This window comes from Serinus canaria, chromosome 10, assembly GCF_022539315.1.
Source record: "Serinus canaria isolate serCan28SL12 chromosome 10, serCan2020, whole genome shotgun sequence".
Taxonomy (NCBI): Eukaryota; Metazoa; Chordata; class Aves; order Passeriformes; family Fringillidae; genus Serinus; species Serinus canaria.
Window position 1 is genome coordinate 14,676,931 of NC_066324.1, and position 21,061 is coordinate 14,697,991.

The following is a 21,061-nucleotide window of genomic DNA, read 5'->3' on the forward strand; positions in this document are numbered from 1 at the left end:
GTGTTGAAAAATTCCACACCGGAATTTCAGACAAACACTTTTGTCAATACGAATTGACAAGAAGAAACAAAGACAAGCTGGAATGCTTTCAAATCTCTCCCACAACACTTGCCTATATTGATAAATGACACTACTCAAATTTACAATGCACTATTAAACAAAACTACAGATGTATCAGGAATGCAACCATCTGGTTACAACTCAGAAGTCCCAATTTTCATTGATGAGCTTCCTCTTTAAAACTTGGCACAGAAGTTACATCTGAATGATAACCAGGCAACCTAAATCACCCTGAGTCCTATTCTACTGCAGAACAAAAACCCCTATTCCATTTCAACAAGCATCTCAATGAAGTTTCCAAATCACTCCACAGGATTTAAGTGCTAATGCTGCTGTTCATAACTGATGAAGTGATGGAATAACTGTGGATCTTTTTCCTCTTTCCTCTTCTCTAAGACACATGTATTCCATTTATTCCAAGAATTAGCAAGGTAACTTCTCAGACAATTCCAACTGCTACATGAAACCTCCCATTCAAAGTTCAACAGGAAGTTAGGAAAGAAGAGCTTTAGGCAACTGATTTGTATTTTGATTTTGAGGCACTTAGATGAATTTTTAACATTTTTATGTCACGCTGCCATTACACAAAAATGAGAGTCTGAATCTTCAGCTATTCAATGACAAATTCACTCCACTTGAGGCAGACTTGTCCATCTACATCATGCAACCCATGCAACAGGCTCAGAACTTCAAAATAAACCTCACAGAAGAAAAAGGCAGCTCAATGCTTCCTGCAGTACCATAAAACACTGAACTACTACTGTTAACCATACCTTCTGAAGTACTCTTATGCATTAAAAAATCAAGAAAATACATATTGGGAAGTTGACAGAGTCCCTGGAAAACTCGGCTTCCAGAGTATTCAAGCTAAACCCCAAACATGTCAATGACACTGAATGTATGAACTGGCTAACTGACACATTTAGTAGATTTTTATCACCGCTACATACTCTCAACCTTTGTTTTCCAGTGGAATATTTCTGGTTTATGGCCTTAAGGTGTTTATTCTATCCTAAGCTCTACTGTATTTTATTTATATCTCACTGCCCTTGAATAAAGTCAAAGATCTCATCCGTAAGAAAGTTACAGATCCCACTGGTCACTCCTCCCTGACCTGGAGAACACAGGACCTGGCTATAACCATGTATACATTAGCAAATTTTCACCTGCACCTTTCCTTTTGTATGTGCTTTTATAGTTCTTGTCACAACAGGGCATGACTCCTGGACTCCTAGATGTTTAAAGTGGCTTAGATTTATTGGTCAAACCGAGTAACTCAATTTTCAGTTAAAACCAACAAGCCTCTAGACATCAAGGTTTTCAGAATTGTGTGATTTTGGACTTAGTATGAACATTTTACTACATTAGTAAGTAATTAACCTAGTAATAATGAGTTTATGTAAAACAGTCTACTCTGTGTTACCACCACAAGTACAGAAGACACTTGCACAATAAAACCCTTGGAGAGAGCTTTAAAAGTTACCCTGACATACTTTTCCTGATGACTTATGGCAAGCAGTTCCCCATAATTATTTAAGCTCCAATAAGAATGTCATCATGCAAAATACTTTCTAATGCAGGGTTCTCAGGTGTTGAAGGGGATGCCACATAACCACAGTGCAGAGATACAGAGGGAACAATTGTGGTCCAAGAGCTTCATCAAAGATGTCTCTCTGTGACTTCTGTACACAAATGACAACTGGTCAAACTACATGAGACCCTTTACAAGCAATATCTCTGTGCCAGCCTCTGGTAAGTTCAGCCTGTACTGGTGACAAATCTTTCTGAATTAATATTTACACACCTCTGCTGCAAATAGCAAAACATTCAAAAAGAAGGACAGTACAGCCTCAAGTAATGCAAGCTTTCAATAAGTTTCCTATACACCCAGAGAATGTCAGACTACCAAACCTACACACAATCCCACAGTGTTTGCATGGAAAATTCCTCACATAAAGTCAAGTTTAAATTTCCTCAGGAAAAGATATGTCATCTTAACCCCACTTTGCCACTTATGTCAAACACCTACTCTATACAAATCTCAAAAGGAGAATAAATAAACCCTACAGTAACTCCTTGGGAATAACAAGGGGCTTTTCAGACTAAAAAAAAAAGTTCACCCAAGAAATACATAGGCTTTTGTTAGTCTTCACCTCAATGTGTGAGCATCCCAACTACATTAAAGAGTGCACACTTGCAGCACCCCATATCGATTCTGAAAAGACTTGTCTGGGAATTATATTTTCTGTTCCATACAAAATTAAATATTTCCATTTCTACCTTAGCTAAAACTTGAAGTATTGGAAATGTTTCAGTTTCTATAGAGTGGAAAATTTTCAAAACTGCTTGGGCAGAACACCAGTGAGCTGGTGGATGGCCCAAGATCCCAGGTGCCAGGGGACCCTGCCAATGCCTACCTAGATCCTTAGGTGACAGAAAAGCACATCACTGTTTAATGGACTCAACACATTCCTGCAGAACATTGTAATTCTATTTAATTAGGGTTCTGCATCCAAAAAAAGCCTTTCAGTGGCACAGTTGTAACTCAGCATCATTATCATCAATAAGACTCTTTGGAAAATCAAATATTTTAATTTGTCCCATCTTGATAGAGCTGAGGATTGATCCTGAGTCTTTTACCTCACCTCATCTCCTCTACTGTAAAACCTCTTTCCATTTCCAAAATTGTCTTTTCAGATATTACCCATTCCCTGCTCAGGTGCCATTCTCAAAAGCTCTGCATGCAGGAGCACAGATCCAGATCCACAGTCCAGCAGAGGACTCTTACTGAGAGCCAAAAGCCAGGTTTTCCATAGCTGTGCTACCATATTAATAGCAGGCATAGCTGGAGAGGCAGGCCAAGAAAGTAAAAGCAGTAATTGTCTTCTGATCCTATCTAGACACTTCACAACACAACACAGCTGGCTTCTTGCTGAACACCAGTCACATCAAATACTGAGAAAAACAACACAGTGTTAACTGGAGACATGACAGTAATCCACATGAACCAGTGGGCAAACCAGCAACTGGGAATGGAACTGGACATGCTCAGCAAAACTTCATAAGTATTTCACTGAGCCCTCAGGAGTTACTCTTTCATACATTTTACCTTGACTGTTTTAAAGTCCTATATCAATCTGGCCAAAAACTCACACCTCAAGTCACAGCTAATGAAAATTCAGATCTTACAACTATTCAGTATCACTCTTCATGAAGAAACTGTGAGAGAACAGATTGTGGGAGAACAGGAGTGGGGCTGTGGCAGAGCCTCATCCCTAATGGGGTGCAGCTGTGTAAGACAGGTGACCAGCACTGAAGGAGGAGAAGCCTGGAATGCTGATGTGTACTGACCATCCACAAAAGAGTAAAAGGGCACACAGGTATTATGCATGTGAGAAAAAAGGTATAACAAGTTGTACTGGGAACTAATAAAGGGTTGATTCTTGCCACCATTTTCTGCATCAGTCATGTGCCCACTGTCATGAAACTACCTTAAGTAGTGTGGAATAGCCAGAAGCCTGAAAGCCTCCCTGTGTACACTGTCCAGGAGACCTGCAGCCTGGAGTTGGTTTACAAATATATTCTCACACGTTCAGGCACTCATGAAGAGCCAGTGACTTGGCAATGCTCGAGACAATTAATTACAGAAAGTGCTCAGTAACAAATGTTCCAATTGAGTTGCTTCCTTTGTTCTGGTGACAAACCACACAAAGAAGGTTGAATTCAAATTCTCCTTCAACCACAAGTGCATATAATTCCTTCTCCTTGAATGCAGGGGCAAATAAGGGAGATTTACTCACCACTTCCTTATTTCTGAAGGAATTGAGACTACACTGGAAGAATCCTGTTGTATTGCAGGTAGCTTATGGTTTCAGTTGGATCAGCAAGAGCTGTTTGTGAGGTAAGGAGAGATGTTTGCTGCCTGTTTCCTGCCAAAGAGGGTGACAGGCAGCTGTGTGTTCTGAGGTGAGCTTGTATGCAAGGTGCTGAACAGGGGAAGCCACTCATATAATAAGAAAATAGGTTTAACGACCTGCAGGAACACTTGAACAAATACAAGCACTTCCGAGGCTCTCCTTAACCAAACCTCACAAGTTTACCTTTAATGAATCAACCTGTCAGTCATGTGAAATGAGTTCAGCTATCAATGAAAAAACAATAAATGTACAATAATGAGGAAATGACCTAATGGACCAAGGCAGATTAACTTAATTTGTTATTAATTAGTTGCCCTCAGGAGAAACTGTAGAGGGAGTGGCCAAACACCAGGATAAGGGTTAACAGAAAACTTCAAATAAATGAGATTTTCAGTTTTGGTATGCTCCAGGAAGAATCAAAGAAAAGAAAGAAATAAAAATATACTGTTCTGTGCTTGCTGGCAAGACCACTGGTACATGTCGCTGCTGATAAATTAAATTAAAGCCCGCGTGCAGAAGCATTTAATCAGGAAGAACAAGCAAACAAAGTGAAACACTATCAGCCTTGTTTTGTTCTCATCCTGGCCTTAAACTAAAACTGTTCTTAGCAACTTCTTTTTTATAATTACATTAATTACCACATTCTGGGGAGCAAAATAACCCTGAATAGCAATTACAGCCTCTCCAAGGGTAACAGAAACATTACTAAATAAAGAATATCATTATGTAGAGTTCTATGCCTCAGAGAAGCTACTTCAGCTACAATTTCTCTTTGCTGTTAAGTCTCCTGTACTACAGATTTCTTTATAATTGTATTTATACAAGCAACAACGGCAAAGAGGCAGCAGCAGCGTGCTCATCTACATTTTCTCTTCATCTGTTGAATTATTCTGTTTAAACAACAGATTCTAAAACTAACATGAAAATATTTTCACTCCTGTTCTCTTCTATCAAAAGAAATCTGCCAATGGCCAAACCACTCACCATGCTGACCTGCACATCAACCACTGTCCCATTCACAAGCTCACTGCCCTCTACTCTCCAGCCACTTGCCATTCTCAACAAACACTTTCTACAAACCTTCCTTCTCCATACCCCGGCAATCTCAGATTGCTTCTTTCTTCCACCTCATTTATAACTTCCTCATCTCTTACCCCTTGCCCTCTTAAAAGACCTTTTCCTGGAAACAATTTTGTCACATTAAGTCAGGCAGAATACTGTCCAACTTTGTGCACTGATGTGTGAGGGATGAAATAAAGACTGGGACATTTGTGTATCGCTTGGACACAGTGAGCAAATTTAGCTCAGAAAACTTTCCAAATTAATGCCCATGCACTAAGGTCATTTCCCATTTCCTTCAAAAAACAGAAAGTGTTTTTCGAAAGAGGAATTTGTCCCAGAGACTATTCTCAGAGGCTCAAATTAGCTGTTCATGTTTTCCATTCCAGACAAATACACTAAAGCTTTCTTGACATTAGGTCTTTTCAATCAACTGCTCCAGTCTCAATCAATGGACTTTATTCATAAAGAAAGCAAGAGTCATAACTAAGAAGCAAAAAGAAACTCATCTGATTTGTTTAGGTTATGTTTTTGTGATCCTGTTTTCCACTGTTACATATTCCACTATGCAGGTTCCACTAACCAAATCAGCATTTCTAGGAGGCAGAAGAATCAGATATTCACCCATCCAAAAAAATATGACCTGTCACGTCAACTTATCCAGACCTCTCCTGAATATTCTGCTTCTAATATCCAAATACAGACTTCTGCATCTTTGCAACACTAAGACTAGCAGGATAAATAAGAACAACATACTAGGAAGACATACTTTGGGAAATACTAAAAGGGCACAGGCAGAAACTAGAAATTTTAGCAGGATGAAAACCACTCATGGGGACAAAGAACAAAACCTCACTTGCCTCCCACATACAATGGGAGACTGCCCGGAGCATGGAGCTACACCCAGAAAAACATTCTGAACCAAATAATAACAGATTAAGTTTTATTTAAAAATTAACACAGAACAGATTTTCACTCCAATAAATCAGGAAGTTAAAATCAAAGCACGTAGAACTGAATGCTGGTAAAAGTATCATCTGAAACAGAATGCACAGAGCACCAGGGAAAGGCACTGGAGTGGTCCAGGCTACTGGGAGCTGTCTCTAAAAGCTGTTTAGAACATGACTATCACTCACAAAGGGATAACCTCCTCTTATGGGACTGAGAAGCAGACAGCCTTCATAACATGGCCCATCCAAACTCCATTTTTCAGTTTCTTGCACGGAAAAACATTAGGCTTGTCAGTGACTGTGGTGGTTTCACCCTGGCTGTGTGACAGGTACCCACTAAAACCACTCTATCACTACCTGACCCAAGGGAACAGGGAGTGGAAAATATAACAAAGGGTTAATGGGTTGAGATAAGGATCAGGAGAGATTACACACCCATTACTGTCATGGGCAGAACAAACCTTACTTGGGGAAATTGACTGAATTTATTACCAATCAAAATCAGAGCATGAAGTAAAACACCATTATTGCATTCTCTGACATTGTTCAGCCCATGTTTGTCCCTCTCTCAATTACTATACTTACCTCAAATTCCTTCATGCTCCTGGGTTTCATCAAATTAGAACTGTACTTACTGGTAGATGAAGTGACTGATTAAAGCCCTTGAAGGTACAGTATTAGGTAAATGTAATATTATATTATAGCTCTACTTTCAGTATTCCCCAAGACACTCTAAAATAAGTTCACAAAAATAATCATTAAATTAATTTTTTAAAAAATTTCAGCTTGATGATTAGGTGAACATTTTGCATAGTAGGGAAAACCAACAGCTGTCCAACACACGAAACAGAGGAAAAGCAGACTTACGTTTGTATTGCAGAGTTTGTATTGCTTGTAGGCACCAATGCACACGATGGCTGCAGCCCTCTGGGGCTGGCCCTGCAGGGCCTGGGGGCCGGAGTCACCGCCGTGGAACAGGCTCTGAGACACAGGGAACGAAGGGGACTGATAAACTGAGGGCCCCAGGACTTGGTGTCCTGCCTGAGGCCCCCCTGGCTCTTGGTAAAGGTTGCCATGCTGCAGGGAAGCAGCAGCAGCCTGGCTGTAGGGGCTCACGAGGCTCGGGCTCTGGTGGTACAGGTGGCTCCTCGACGACTGTCGCTGCCGCCGCAGCTTCTGAGGCTGCTGGCCAGTGTCAGTTTGTAAAGGTAAAATGTATGGCACCTTCCCATAGCCATACTTTCCTGGACCAATAGGATTTCTGTTTCTGCTTCTAAAAACAGAGAAAGAGAGAGAAAACAGTTACTGACTCCATAAGCAAAGGAGCAGTTAAGTATTTACAGGACTTACAATAAATATGAACAAGATGAAGTCTAGCTTGATGTATCTCAGAAGGCCTAACAAGTAAGTTGGCAAAAAAACATTTCTTCCAGTTCAGAGCAATGAGTGAATACAGCTATTCTGGGTGACATTTGCAGCTCAAGAAGGGAGACACCATTAAAGAAAAATAATTTTCTTTCTGTACATAAAATACATTTATGTTTTTAATACATATGCAAAACAGACTTGAACTCCAGTGAAAACCAGAGATTATAAATTGACATACTTATTTTCTAGAAACAGAAGTGCTACAGATGTCAGACAGCCACCAGATCAAAGGGACCTTTCTTTGGGTTTGTTTTTATTTGGGTTTGTTTTCTTCCCAAGTCTTATATTCTCCCAGGACTCTTGCTAGCTGGGAACCCTGAAAGTCATTTACCTCCCATTCCAGCCTGATGGCCACGTGGGGCTTTTAATCAATCTTCCTGGCTCAAGATGTGTGAACCAGAGTGCTGATTTGCCCTGGCAGATAAGCAACCAGCACTCTTGAACTGTTTATCCCTGTTAATCTGCTCTGTGACCATGACAGTCATTGTTGAGGGAAGCTTTTGGAAGTTACAGCAGAGAGAGCAGTATAATGGATTTTGGTATTAAAGAGAGGGAAAGAAAAGCTTCCCATAACTATACAGAAGAGGAAAGAAAGAGAACCCCTAAGCCTTGTCCTACTTAGCCAGACCTAAACAAGAGTGAGATTAACAGAATTAGTTTTTCTGTTGCTCCCTAGACTGAAGAAGAGCAAGACAGAGTAAGAGGAAAGCAAGTATTCAACAATAATTGCAGTCAACTAGGATAAAAAGGGGGGGGGAAATGCCACAAAGAATGGAGTTACCATCTAAAGATAAATTACTCCTTAACAGAAAAATATTTGTAGAAGAGCATTACATAATAATTCCTGTCAGCCTACAGCCAGCAGACATCTCTGATCTACTGTGTTCATCTCAAGAAGAGGTATAACAGCTGTTTAATGCAGACTTGACAATCTCCTTTCTTTGGGCATAATTCTCATAAACACATTCACCTCTTTGATTGCTCAGACAAATCTCTTTAACACTTTGATAACAAAAATGATGGGCCCCTTTAAACTTAAGCCAACTTAAATATATTCTTTATTTCAAGTGCTACATTTGCCCAGACAAGTAAGAAAATCAGGTTTGTGCTATTAATGTAAGGGTTGTAGCAAACATCACGATGATGATGATGATGTAGTAGCATTCTTACTGTTCTAACCTTTAACAATTTCCTCTCATGCTGAGAAGATGTTAGCTGTGAATAATAGAAACTGGCCCCTCTTAGCACATTTGAAGGGTCAAAAAGGCATTTGGTTGTCATAGCTTTTTCTAATTTTAGCCATAAGCAAACGTGTGCCTTGGCCAATCAGTGCATTATCACTGCCTCACAGACTTCATGCTCAGAACAGTGCTTTGAACCTCAAGTGGTCTTCAAGACTGAAGCACTTTCAGAGCTGGTGGGCTGGTTATTTATATTGAATAGAAACCCTCTTTGAACTAAGGATATACAGTGTCTTTAAAATACACAGGTAAGATTGGAAATTTCCTGGGCCTCCACATCTTCTCTTAAGTGCTCTTTACACAGCCTTTCTCCAATATACTTTTTTCATTTTTTCCCTCTTTCCATCACTTCCTCTCTCTTTACATTTCTCCCAGTGCCTCTAAACAAAGGTTCTCTGGCTTACTTCCAGCTGAAGCATAACTTGTTTCCTTTCTCTTCTGATGTCAGACAGAATAAAGAATGTATTTCCATGAGCTTTTCAGCATTTCATTTATCTTATCTCCTAGCATCAAAGTATTTCTTTTGTAAATGAAAAACTGCAAGGGTGAACATTAGCAAAACCACTCATTTATGACAACAGGGAAGACTTGTTGTACAACTGCTGGAAAGTTTCCTTAGAATGAACCCAAAGAAGCTTCTGATTTCTCACATTTTCAATTCATCACCTTTCACTGCTTCTGAAGAAATAATGCTATGTTTTGGAAAGGTAACAACCTTCAGCCACCAGTTTCACCAGGGATAAGGAGAAAAAAAACTGCATAGGAATTACAGATTTTTTTTCCCCCTGGATTTTCTCTTGTCTATTAGCAGAAATCATCCACAAGCAGAGGGAGATGGTTTTCCTCCCTGTATTCCCAGTCACAACAATCACAGTAATGAAAGACAACAGAATCTCACCACAGATTCTCAGATAAGAGTAAAAACAACACCTAGACCTTTCTTTTAATTTTGTGTAGAGTTTGGTCAAGTTTGAAGCTTTTTTTCAAAATCTTCCAAGGCTTCCTTTACCAGGTGTCCTGCCCTGGAATAAATATTAAAGTCCTCTAACATGCTAAGAAAACCCTTGTCCTCAGTAAGCCTGGTCCAGCTGCACTTCTGGGTGCCCAGGGCCCAGCCTTTTCCAGGTTCTTGCAGGTTCTCCTCACTTGGGAATTCAGCAGCTGCCTATAATCCATTCTCTGAAGTGCTGCTGGCTGTGCTTGTGCCCTATCAGCACAGCAACAACCCAGAGCTAGCACCTACTCAAGCTGAACTTAACACTGATCTATCAGCACAAACAGAGACTTCATGTGCAAGATGAAAGTGGAAGAAAAGAGAGAAGACAGGTTACCAATTTAATTTATACTTTATTTCCCAAAAAGCAGCCCACACTATTTATCACTGCAAAAGTCTTTTAAACTATACTGATTTGTGCTTTGGTGGTGCTGTCATTAATTTCCATTTCAAAAACTGCTCCAAAACTGCAGTTCTTTGATTTTGGCTAGAGAATTACTTCTGAAGGAGCTGAGTCCCCTTAGATCCCGATCAAAGCTCTTTGCTTAAATTTAAGCCATTCTACTCATCATGGTTTTAACAAAACTGCTTTTTAGTAAGAAAAATTGACTATAACTGAATCAATTACATACATTAACTTAATTAAATCTATTTCTGTGGAGAAGTATGCCAATATTTAGCCTAATACTTGAGATCAGAGCAAATTATCTGTTTTGCAGCACTACATTGCTGCAATTAATTGACAGGTTTTAAAGGACACTACCCATCTACTCATAGTTCAAGTATTTAGTACAGAATTGCTTTGATTCTTTTTCTGAAGAACTGAAAGTGACTTATTAGCTATTCCTGTCAGCAATGAAGCTATTGAAATTTTACTCAAATTTTTAAAATGTAATTGAGAAAATAAAGGGAGATGGAAAAGTCCTTGGAGACACAAAATGTCAAATTGGAAAAAACCTGGTCCTAATTCTGTAAGTTTCTGTTAACAGGATCACTATGGGCATATATTTTTAATGTACTTTTTTATTACTTTTTTTATTACTAGATAATGTTCTTAAAATAATTTCAGACATGCACTTTTAATTCATGGCATTTCCTCCATAATTCAAAACTGTGACTGACCTACAATTGTCCAAGTCAATCATTTACTTTCCAGCCCTCCTACTGCTTTTAATTTTCTTTCATGCTTTATATATTATTAGGCACACAGTTAACAAGGTATACATTAAAAAGATTCCACCATAAATTTTTTCCCCCTTAAGTCACAAAATAAACTGTCTTATACTGTTCATAACTGTTAGTGAGTTTATGCCTCACAGGGTTTTAGCAGATTCTTTGACAGGAATCATTTTTAACAAAAATGACTGACCTACTGGATTTGGGAACATGTTTTGATCTACTCAAGAAGGAGAGCTGCCAACAGTCAGGTTGATTCCTATCAAAAGCCACCGTGCACTGCCACTTCCACTGCACCACAGCCTGTGCTGCTCTGCATTCCACGTACTCACTCTGCACCGGCTCCAAATCAACCTGGAGAAAATCACCAACATGAATGAAAGAAGGGAGCCCTGTGACTGTTTCATCTTACAAAATGCATGCCTGTCTGCTCACTGATCTAGAAACTGGCCTTACAGCAGCGAGCAGACACCTCTGTGACATGTTTGGTCACAAGAGCTCAGGCAGTCTTCTGAGAGAGCATTACACACTGCAAAGCAGGGCAAAAGGGCACTGACCTGTGCCACACTCCAGCACACTGCTCCTTCAGGACACCAACCTGTGCCACTCTCCAGCACACTGCTCCTTCAGAGCACCAACCTGTGCCACTCTCCAGCACACTGCTCCTTCAGAGCACCAACCTGTGCCACACTCCAACACACCGCTCCTTCAGAACACCAACCTGTGCCACACTCCAACACACTGCTCCTTCAGAGCACCAACCTGTGTCACTCTCCAGCACACTGCTCCTTCAGGACACCAACCTGTGCCACACTCCAACACACTGCTCCTTCAGAGCACCAACCTGTGCCACTCTCCAGCACACTGCTCCTTCAGAGCACCAACCTGTGCCACTCTCCAGCACACTGCTCCTTCAGAACACCAACCTGTGCCACACTCCAGCACACTGCTCCTTCAGAGCACCAACCTGTGCCACTCTCCAGCACACTGCTCCTTCAGGACACCAACCTGTGCCACACTCCAGCACACTGCTCCTTCAGAGCACCAACCTGTGCCACTCTCCAGCACACTGCTCCTTCAGAACACCAACCTGTGCCACACTCCAACACACTGCTCCTTCAGAGCACCAACCTGTGCCACTCTCCAGCACACTGCTCCTTCAGAGCACCAACCTGTGCCACTCTCCAGCACACTGCTCCTTCAGGACACCAACCTGTGCCACTCTCCAGCACACTGCTCCTTCAGAGCACCAACCTGTGCCACTCTCCAGCACACTGCTCCTTCAGGACACCAACCTGTGCCACTCTCCAGCACACTGCTCCTTCAGAGCACCAACCTGTGCCACTCTCCAGCACACTGCTCCTTCAGGACACCAACCTGTGCCACTCTCCAGCACACTGCTCCTTCAGAACAACAACCTGTGCCACTCTCCAGCACACTGTTCGCTTCAGAACACCAACCTGTGCCACTCTCCAGCACACTGCTCCCTCAGAACACCAACCTGTGCCACTCTCCAGCACACTGCTCCCTCAGAACACCAACCTGTGCCACTCTCCAGCACACTGCTCCCTCAGAACACCAACCTGTGCCACTCTCCAGCACCTTGTTCCCTTCAGAGCACCAACCTGTGCCACACTCCAACACGTTGCTTCCTTGACCATCACACTGCAGGCAGGCTGTCATTGCATCTCACTATTGGCATTTTCATGAACTAAAGCAAGGGAACTAACTGCCTTTTTTACATTCATGGTAACTTTGGTAAGCACACCATGATTTGTGGATATGCACTGCTTCCCATGTATCACACATACATAAGAGTATTAAAATCATTGTGAACATATTTCTCCTAAAACGTTCAACTGCTAGAATTCACAAAGTAACCAACAAGGCCTAAAAAGTGTTTCTTCTGAAAAAGAATGGATTGTACCACATTACACCACAAAAACTCTCATTTCTATATCATATTAGGGAGAAAAGACATTTACAATTTTCTGAGACAGTAAAATTAAACAATAAGGCTGCTAAAGAAACTGTCTCTTGGGAACAGGTTTAATTAATGGGATGTGGACTATCTTAAATAAAATCTTTCATCCTCAAAGATCAGCACTGATACCCCAGCTCAGCATAGCTGCAATATGCCCAGTACAATAACTTGGTATATTTGCTTTTACTGATCTCTCAGCAGATGCTGTATAACCTCATTCATGTGACTTTCAACACTAAGATAGGATTTCAAAATTCAAACCCAAATACTTCAATCCTCTTTTTCAATAATACCTCTGATCCCAGGCAATTCTTAGCCTCTTCTTTAAGATTTGATTGAATAATGCAACCATGCAGTTGGCAGGTAAACTAGCAGAAATTTAATGCAAGTACCCTCACAAGTCTGCTGAGATGCCTTAGCTCCTTATGGGATGTTTGGCTGTTTCTAGCCCTCACTGATGGGGCAATAATTCAGTGGTACCTGACTAAACAGCAGCAGGGCTCTCACTTCCCCTCCCCTTCAGTGAGCCCAGGTGGTTTGCAATTATTGTACTGTGTGAGGGGGTTATTTCTGGCTATCCCACGCAAAGCATGCTTGCAGTAGCATAATAAAAATTGATATTAATTTGGTAATAAGACCTAGAGCATGTCATGGGGATTAATACCCAGACAAGAGGCGTGACAGCAAAAAGTAAACCTGAGCCATCCCAACTATCTACTCATCTTGTGAAGAAACACCTCATTTCACCATTATTGCTGCTAGATGCTGTCCAGAATTTTATTTGGAAGGAAAATAAACACCTTCCTCACATGGCTTTAAATCCCCCAAGTGCTACCAACATGAATTCTTTGATTACCACTCCTGCTCTTAGATCTTTCTGGAAAATGTATTCTTACAAAGGGATCCAATCCTTCTCTCTCTCACTTCCTTCTGTACACATACCAACCCACAATAAGCTTTTAGAACCACAGTGGGCTTGGGGTAAAATCCATCACATTTGCATTCTATGAGAGGACTAATGAAAGGAGGGGTGGCCAAGTACTTGAGTTGGGTTTCATTCCAGATACTAAGAAAAGCAAACACTCATGCCAATAAATACAAAGCCTCACAACCTGAGAAAATAATAGTCCAGCAATCACACGTTTTTCCACCTCTAGGAACCAGAGCTGACTAGAACAGGTCACAGAAATTGCATCACAACACTGTGGCTACTGGTCAAGGAAATAACAACAGAATTGTCCTTTGAAAAGTTAACTGTAGACCTGCCAAGAGAGTGATATACATTTGCCTGATCAGAGCATCTGTGAGGGGGGGCAAAATAAATACTTTCAGAAAGGAAATTCTGGTATGACATTAAATGATGCACTCTTCATTTCAATTGCTGAAAGGCCCAGAAACGCAGACTCACCCTATACAGGGTACAGAGCAGCACAGCAGACTTGCACATCAGCTGGGGGCAGCAGAATGAAGACCCAGAGCTACAGCCATATGAGAAGTCAATGATTTTGGGATTATTTCCTCAGTGCTAATTTTTCCTCTCACTATTCTTCCAAAGACACAAGAAATGCTTTAGGGAAGCCCTTTCCTTATTAACAGACTTCTTTAACTTGTACTATTTATGCAAGAATGCTTTAGTTATTTCATTATTCTGGTGATAATTCTAGTTTTTTTCTTTCTGCTCCTATGACCCCAGATACAAAGCACATATCATGCTCACACAAGAGGACACTGAGGTTTGCTGCTCTGCCACCAAAACCTACCTGAAGCAAAAGTGAAAGCGGCAGCTGGAAACATCCTACACTCAACACATTGGTGAGGAATTGTGCTTCTGTCTTCTCCATCACCAAAACAGAGAACTGGAAATGCAACATTTAAGAAGTACTAAAACCTAGTCCATTAATAGTATTTCCTTTCAAGATGTGTTTTCTCTCTTAAAGCATCTTATCTTTCTGCATGCCCTTAGTACTTTCCCATATGTGCCTCTCAATAAAGCTGTTTAAATGCTTTAATATTTTTTTCACTATCTCCTCTTTCCTGTTTGTCCTTAGTGTGTGTGTGCTTCATGCACTTTAGCTAGGTGGAAAATAACAAACCAAGTCTGTGCTACAGGGAACTCAGCTCTTCAAAACTGGGGAGGGCTCCCGCCTCTGCCAGTGGACAACCAGCGATTGTAATTGACACATTTCAATTTCAGTAATTTTTAATTACTGCATTGAGTTAAACAGGGGAGCACTGAAATTTTTTAAACCAGGCTTCTAATTGTATGTACCTCAAACCTCACTCAGTCTGAACTTCTCACACAGCCCTGGTTTCTAATACTGAACTAAAGTAAATTTCAAAAGCTGAAAATGTGAATACCCTCTTCAAAGACAAGGTTTAGCAAATTTTAAGACATACAAGTTCTATTTTGGATTTTGCTAAAAAATCCCTAATCAGTTCTTTGTCAGCTGCTTGGAAGCAGGCAGAGAACACTTCCTCTTGCTGGTAAATGATACAAACACACTGGGCTGCTGTATAGGGCTGCTATTGCTGTTGAAAATCTTTGCCTTGGAAGCCATCCAATTTCATTCTACCATGTTATCAATGTGAGCTTATCTCAGTCACAGATGTCCATTCCTCTCTTATTGTTTTATGGAAGTCAGCTAAAATTACAGCTTTTATATAAAGTCCAGTACAGTAAATAGAAATACCCCGGAAAGTTTCCACTGACTGTACAAATTGTGAAAACACAAGTGTTATTTAACAGCCTGACATGAATTTCCAATATCATCCTTCTAGTGAACACTAAACAGTTCTACAGTATAAAAATCATGTGCAGAGTAACTCACATTTTGAAATCCATTTTCCATATACCTGATAGGAACAGTAATCTCCTTTGTAAAGAAAGTTTTCACTCTGGATTTTGTAAATCAAGGAAAACTATTAGGTTTGTCATTCATATGATTCCATTTTCAAATAACATTTTTTGTTCTCATTCTGTTTTTACAGTCACCACCAAGGAATCTGAAAGTTATGCAATACAACAGGCTTTAAAGCCACCAGGGACCTCCTAACACAAGATGGAAATAACTTATTATGCAAGTAAGATTAAAACACTGACCTTGAATCCAGTCTTTTGCCAAGGGGCAGAGCATGTGGGGGTGGAAAAATCAATTGTGGTACAGAAGCTTGCACTGGGCTTAGGAAAGCACAAGAATTTTCAAAAGCAAACACCTCCATCATACAGGAAAGTGAGCATTTTAATATTTCATATGGCAAGGCCTCTCTTAGGCAGTAACACAGCTTCAGTTCTGCACACAGTCAGGATCGTGCTCCAGCCAATCCTGCAGTGACTGCTCCAAGCCCTTCCAGTCTGTGCTGGCCTGCAGAAGCCACTAGGGCAGCAGGGACAGCCCGTGGGGATGGAAGCCCAGCAGGGGCAGTGGGGCTGTGCAGAGCCAGCTGGGATTCCCTGGGAGACAGAGGTGCCAAGGGCCAGAGCTAAGAGCCTTTGGATGGCTTTGTGCTGACAGTTCAAGGCCAGGCTCCCAGTACCAGCAACAACCCAGCCATGCACCACAACCCGGGGCTGTCACACTGCACAGCCCAGAACAGAGGTGCATTATAGCCAATTATTAAGTAGGAAAACAGAAAAAAGGAAATATGACTTTTGCCTCATTGCACTCATGTTAACACTGCTAATCCTGTCTCTGGCACTCCCTGAGCCTCTCAGAGACCATCAGTGCTACAAGGACTTTATATTCAGAAGGTCTGGGCTATCATTTGCAGGGGTTTGACAGAAAGACAAAGCAGTGACAAAGGAAACTGGCAACACCAGAGAAGACCAACATCTGAACAGCTGGTCCCAGTTTCTGAAACTCTTGCTGCATTGAGACAGGCAGGAGCTTTACAGGTTAATTCTATTTTCAAGTATTCTTTTCTATGGACAGAGTTTCTTGCAGGGGTTGAGAATGTCTTTATCAGCAGCAACAGAGACCTACTGTCTTAGTCCAGCCAGGCTGGAATACTGCCTCAAGGTAATATTCCTTCTTATGCTGTTAAAGACAGCAAAATATCTTTTAAAAGGGAATTGACTGCTTCACTAGGAATCAAAGATGCAGATGATATGAAGGAAGGCTTCTTTGGTTATGTTTGCAGGGGGAAGCTGGGGTGTTTTCTGTTTTGTTTGGTTTGGGTGTTTTTGTCAGCTACCCCAAAAAGCTTCTCTGCATGCATCTGCCAGAAAAGAGCTGAGAGGGGAAGAACCAGAGAGCTGCTGGAATACATATACAGAAGAAAGACAGAGAGAACAGACATTTAAGGAGTGCTCCATCCCAGGGGATCTCCATACCTGCTCTGCTCAGTCTCCAGACTGGAAACACATCTATTTTCCTTTCACATATATGTAAAAAAATATGATAGACTGGTACCTAAGTGGATAAAGAAGTGATTCTCCAGAAGCGGGAAAATTAATTTGAATTACTTGTAACATCACAGCTTCCCCCAGCTTCAAAGACTGCTACTGTGAAATTAATAAAAACATTTACAGTGTTTAAAATATTCTATATTAAACAACCAGGAAATTTTGCTAAAAGAGGAGGTAGGAAGAAAAAAAGAAAAAAGAGAAAACAAAAAGGCAACAAATAGAAATACAAAACTAGAGTCTTGGGTAGAACTAAAGTCAACAGATGGGTGACCATCCTTTATGAAAAAAGTTAATTTTTTTTAACCAGTTAATATCAGACTGGCTGCTGAAGTTCAGAATACAATTAGAGGAGAGTTATTTGTTCTGATATTTAATGGAAATGTCAAATGAGAGAGCAGAGGAAAAGGAAAAACCTCTCAATAAATCACTGCACTAATCTTAGAGGGAAGTGAGATAATCTGAGTAATTACATCTGCCCTCGGACATCACGTAAGTAGTCAAGGGAGGGCCTTGAAGGCAGTAAGGCAGAAGGCAGTAGTCATGGCGGAAGTCATTCTCAGTCTCTAACAACTGCCCTGTAAGGGTGACAAGTCCCAGGTGCCCTGCCATAGCCTGGGGAAGCCGCGGCCAGCCCGTACCTGCTGTCGGGCCTGGCGCTGTGCCGCGGGCCCTGCGAGTGCCGGCTGCCCCTCAGCGCCGCCCGGCCGCCCTGGCCGCTGCTGTTCCTTGGCGCGGCCCACGGCTGCTCCTCGTTGCGGTGCAGCGGCACGGAGGTGCGGATGGCAGAGATGACGTGCCCGGGATAGGCGGACAGCGAGTCCTCGTGGTGGGCGCCCGGGTGGGGCAGGGCGCGGTCGGAGGCCGGGAAGTGGCGGCCCGGGCGGCGGTAGCCGCGCTCCCGGTAATAGGCGGGCAGGCAGGGCCGCGTCTGCTCCATGACGCCGCCGCTGCAGCTCCGCGAGCAGGCGGACCAGGGGCCCCAGCTGCCCCACAGCCCCGGCACTCCGCCGCCGTCCTCGGCGCCATCGCCGTGCTCCTCTATCCTCTGCGGAACCTGCGGACACAAGGACAGCCTTAGAACCGGAATGCACGCTGCAGTAAGAGGGGAGCACGAACACCTGGGTGTTCAGCCGTTCATCCGCAATCACGAGAGAAATGGAACGGCGTAGGAAGTAACTGGTGCGATTCCCTGCCTGCCAAAGGACTGCCAGTATAGGAGGAGGTCTCCTACAGCCACCGGGACAGAAAGTTTGGGGTTGGTTGTTCAGAGTTTTGTAGTGGTTTTTGGTTTTTTGGGTTGGGTTATTTTTTGGTTTTTCCTCTAGACTATCTGCATAGAAATAGATTTTCTTTGTTCTCAGCAATGGAAAAACTGCATGATGCAAAGCTTGGAAATGTGTTATAATATTACCAAAAGCAGGAAATAAGGTCATTTTTGGTAATGAAATTGGGTTAACAGACATTCACTGCTCTGCTGCACTCTGATGCTTCAACAATGGAGAGTGCTGGTGGTTGCAGTAATATTTCAGGAACTCCCATCTAATGTGGAACTTTTTACAAAGGCAATGATGTAAGAGGACAGGTTGATTTCCAACCAACCCAAAATCCTGCTGGAGTGAACTCTTATATTAACCACTCTTGCCCCAGAGTCCCCACATTACCACTTCAGAATGACCCACTCAATCCTACATTCAGAGAAATCTCAATAAAAGATGGGATAAATTGTTGGTCTGGAGTTCAGTGCCACTTAGTCCATACTCACCATTCAGCAGTACAAGGCATGTGAAAGAAAGACCCCCAAAGGCAGAGAATCCTTCTCATGAAGGAAGCTAGGAAGGATTAGGAAGGGCAGTCTCTCCACAAAGAGAGTTAACCCCTCAAGCCAAATATTTTAAACATCCTGACCTTGTGATTGTAACTTCCTGGCTGTGCTCCTACCTTTCCAATCACCCATCCCCATCTCCAAGGTTTACTCACCTTAGAGCTAGATAGAGTCAGGATTTCTCAGTGTTTTGCACTAGCAAAGTACTCAAACTTGCAGTTTTTCCTCTTGCTTCTCTTGAGCAACTAGTTGAGTCACAAGTTTCTAAACCAGGATCCCAATATCTGATTCTCACAGTTATTAATATGCAGAACATTCTTTTAAATGAGCATCCTTGAAGTAGTTTAATACTCTGAACAAGCTCTATACCAGGAAGCACACATATGCATCAATTCAGCTGGGAGACAAGAAAGGCACTGTCCACAAGCATGTTTGCCATACCCCTCCAGCCCTGTTCTAGTGCAGCTACCTCAAAATGAGCTTTGGAAAGCCAGCCTTGTCTGTCACTTCTCCCCCTTCACAGCATGAGAACCTAAACCCATAACTTCCCTTAACAACTTTGCCTCAAACATGATTGTATAGCAGCACAAGGTTACCATCTGCACGCTGGGTGTCTCATCACAGGCACCATGCTGTGGTGACTGAGCTGTGCCCCAGTGTGCCAGAGAGCACACACTCATCAGCTGCCTGCAGACAGGCCAGGCTGCTCTGCAGACATGGCCTGAACACAGCATTACAATACAACAAGCAAGCCAGCACAGGGTTTGTGCTGCTGCTGGGTAATAGTCAGTTGTGGTCTACATAATCTGAAACATTTCCCCCCTCTGAGGTTGCTCTCACACTTTCATCACCAACCACAGAAAAAACTGCATTTAATTATAATTTCTGATTAATAAAAAGCATCTGCATTAGTGTGATATGTTACCCATTTCTCCCATGTCATTTGAAAACAGGAGCAGATGTCTCTGTATTTAATGTCTTTTTTCCTGTGCATGCCCCATTTGGCATCAGCCTTTAAAATCCAATAGCCTGTACAACCTAATACCACATAATGTCAAACTTAGAACACGCAGCAAGGTCCTCCTGGCTGCTACATTTGCTTCCATATCCAATAACAGAACCACTGGCTCACACTTTGACCAGCTAAACAAGCTATTCTTCAGTTTGTGATTTTTCCAGTGAATATTCACTGCCCATACTTACACTATGCATTAATGTGCTCTACCTCAGACATAAAATGGTACTGACTACACACAGAGACACTCTTCTGGTCTGAACTCAGTCTGCAGTAAAATTTTCTTACTGTAAAACTAATAGTCCTTTGTTATCAGACCAGCTTTCACTTGTTTGGGCTACTTAATCATTTCTACAATGGTTCAGTACACCTGGTTTTTTTAAATGCCAAAGACACTCATGCAGGCAACAACTAAAATCTATAACCTGCAAGCAATTCAAGTTCTCTCTAACAGAAGAAATGTACCATTTTGCAGAAATAGAAACTGAATAGTGAAAAGTGTCAGCCTGCAGACAGAACCTACAGACAGAACCTTCCAGCTGCCAAACTTCATTGCAGCAAGAATTGGTTCAGATAAAATGATGCTTCATATGACTGAAGGCAATGTAAAGTAATTTCACACCCCCTAATCTTCGTAGTGAAAGAGTTGTAGACACAGCACAAGAAGGTTTAATCCAGCTACTTAAGAACATAAAAATAAAACTCAGAAAAAAGTAACATTATAACGTCTTATACTGATAGACAAATTCATCAGTACTGCTTAGTTGTAAGATAATATCTTGAGATGGGAATTTTCAGTAACAAATCAGGTTATGAACTTTTATTTTACTGATTTCTTACTTTGAGTAAGATATGGGCTACAGATGGATCTTCAGGGGAGATGATGTGATTGATGGCATAATCTACTCAGTGAATTCTGCTATGAAAGACTGAAGAAACTGAAGTGCTTAGTTTAGGGAAGGAAAAAAAGAGTGGACAATAATGACACTTCAAACAGTTTACATAAATAA

The 21,061-nt window shown here is 41.8% G+C and overlaps 1 protein-coding gene across 4 annotated transcripts in view; it reads right to left on the bottom strand.

Annotated features, from left to right (window-relative positions):
* The window catches only part of THSD4 (thrombospondin type 1 domain containing 4), a 227,725-nt gene that overhangs the window by 173,464 nt on the left and 33,200 nt on the right, over positions 1-21,061 (bottom strand). For all 4 annotated transcript variants that reach the window (XM_050978373.1, XM_030228342.2, XM_030228340.2 and 1 more), the window contains exons 4-5: positions 17,853-18,268; positions 6,854-7,259 (exon numbers count right to left, since the gene is read on the bottom strand). In XM_050978373.1, the coding sequence (XP_050834330.1) occupies positions 6,854-7,259; positions 17,853-18,268 (822 nt within the window). The remainder of the gene's footprint in view (positions 1-6,853; positions 7,260-17,852; positions 18,269-21,061) is intronic.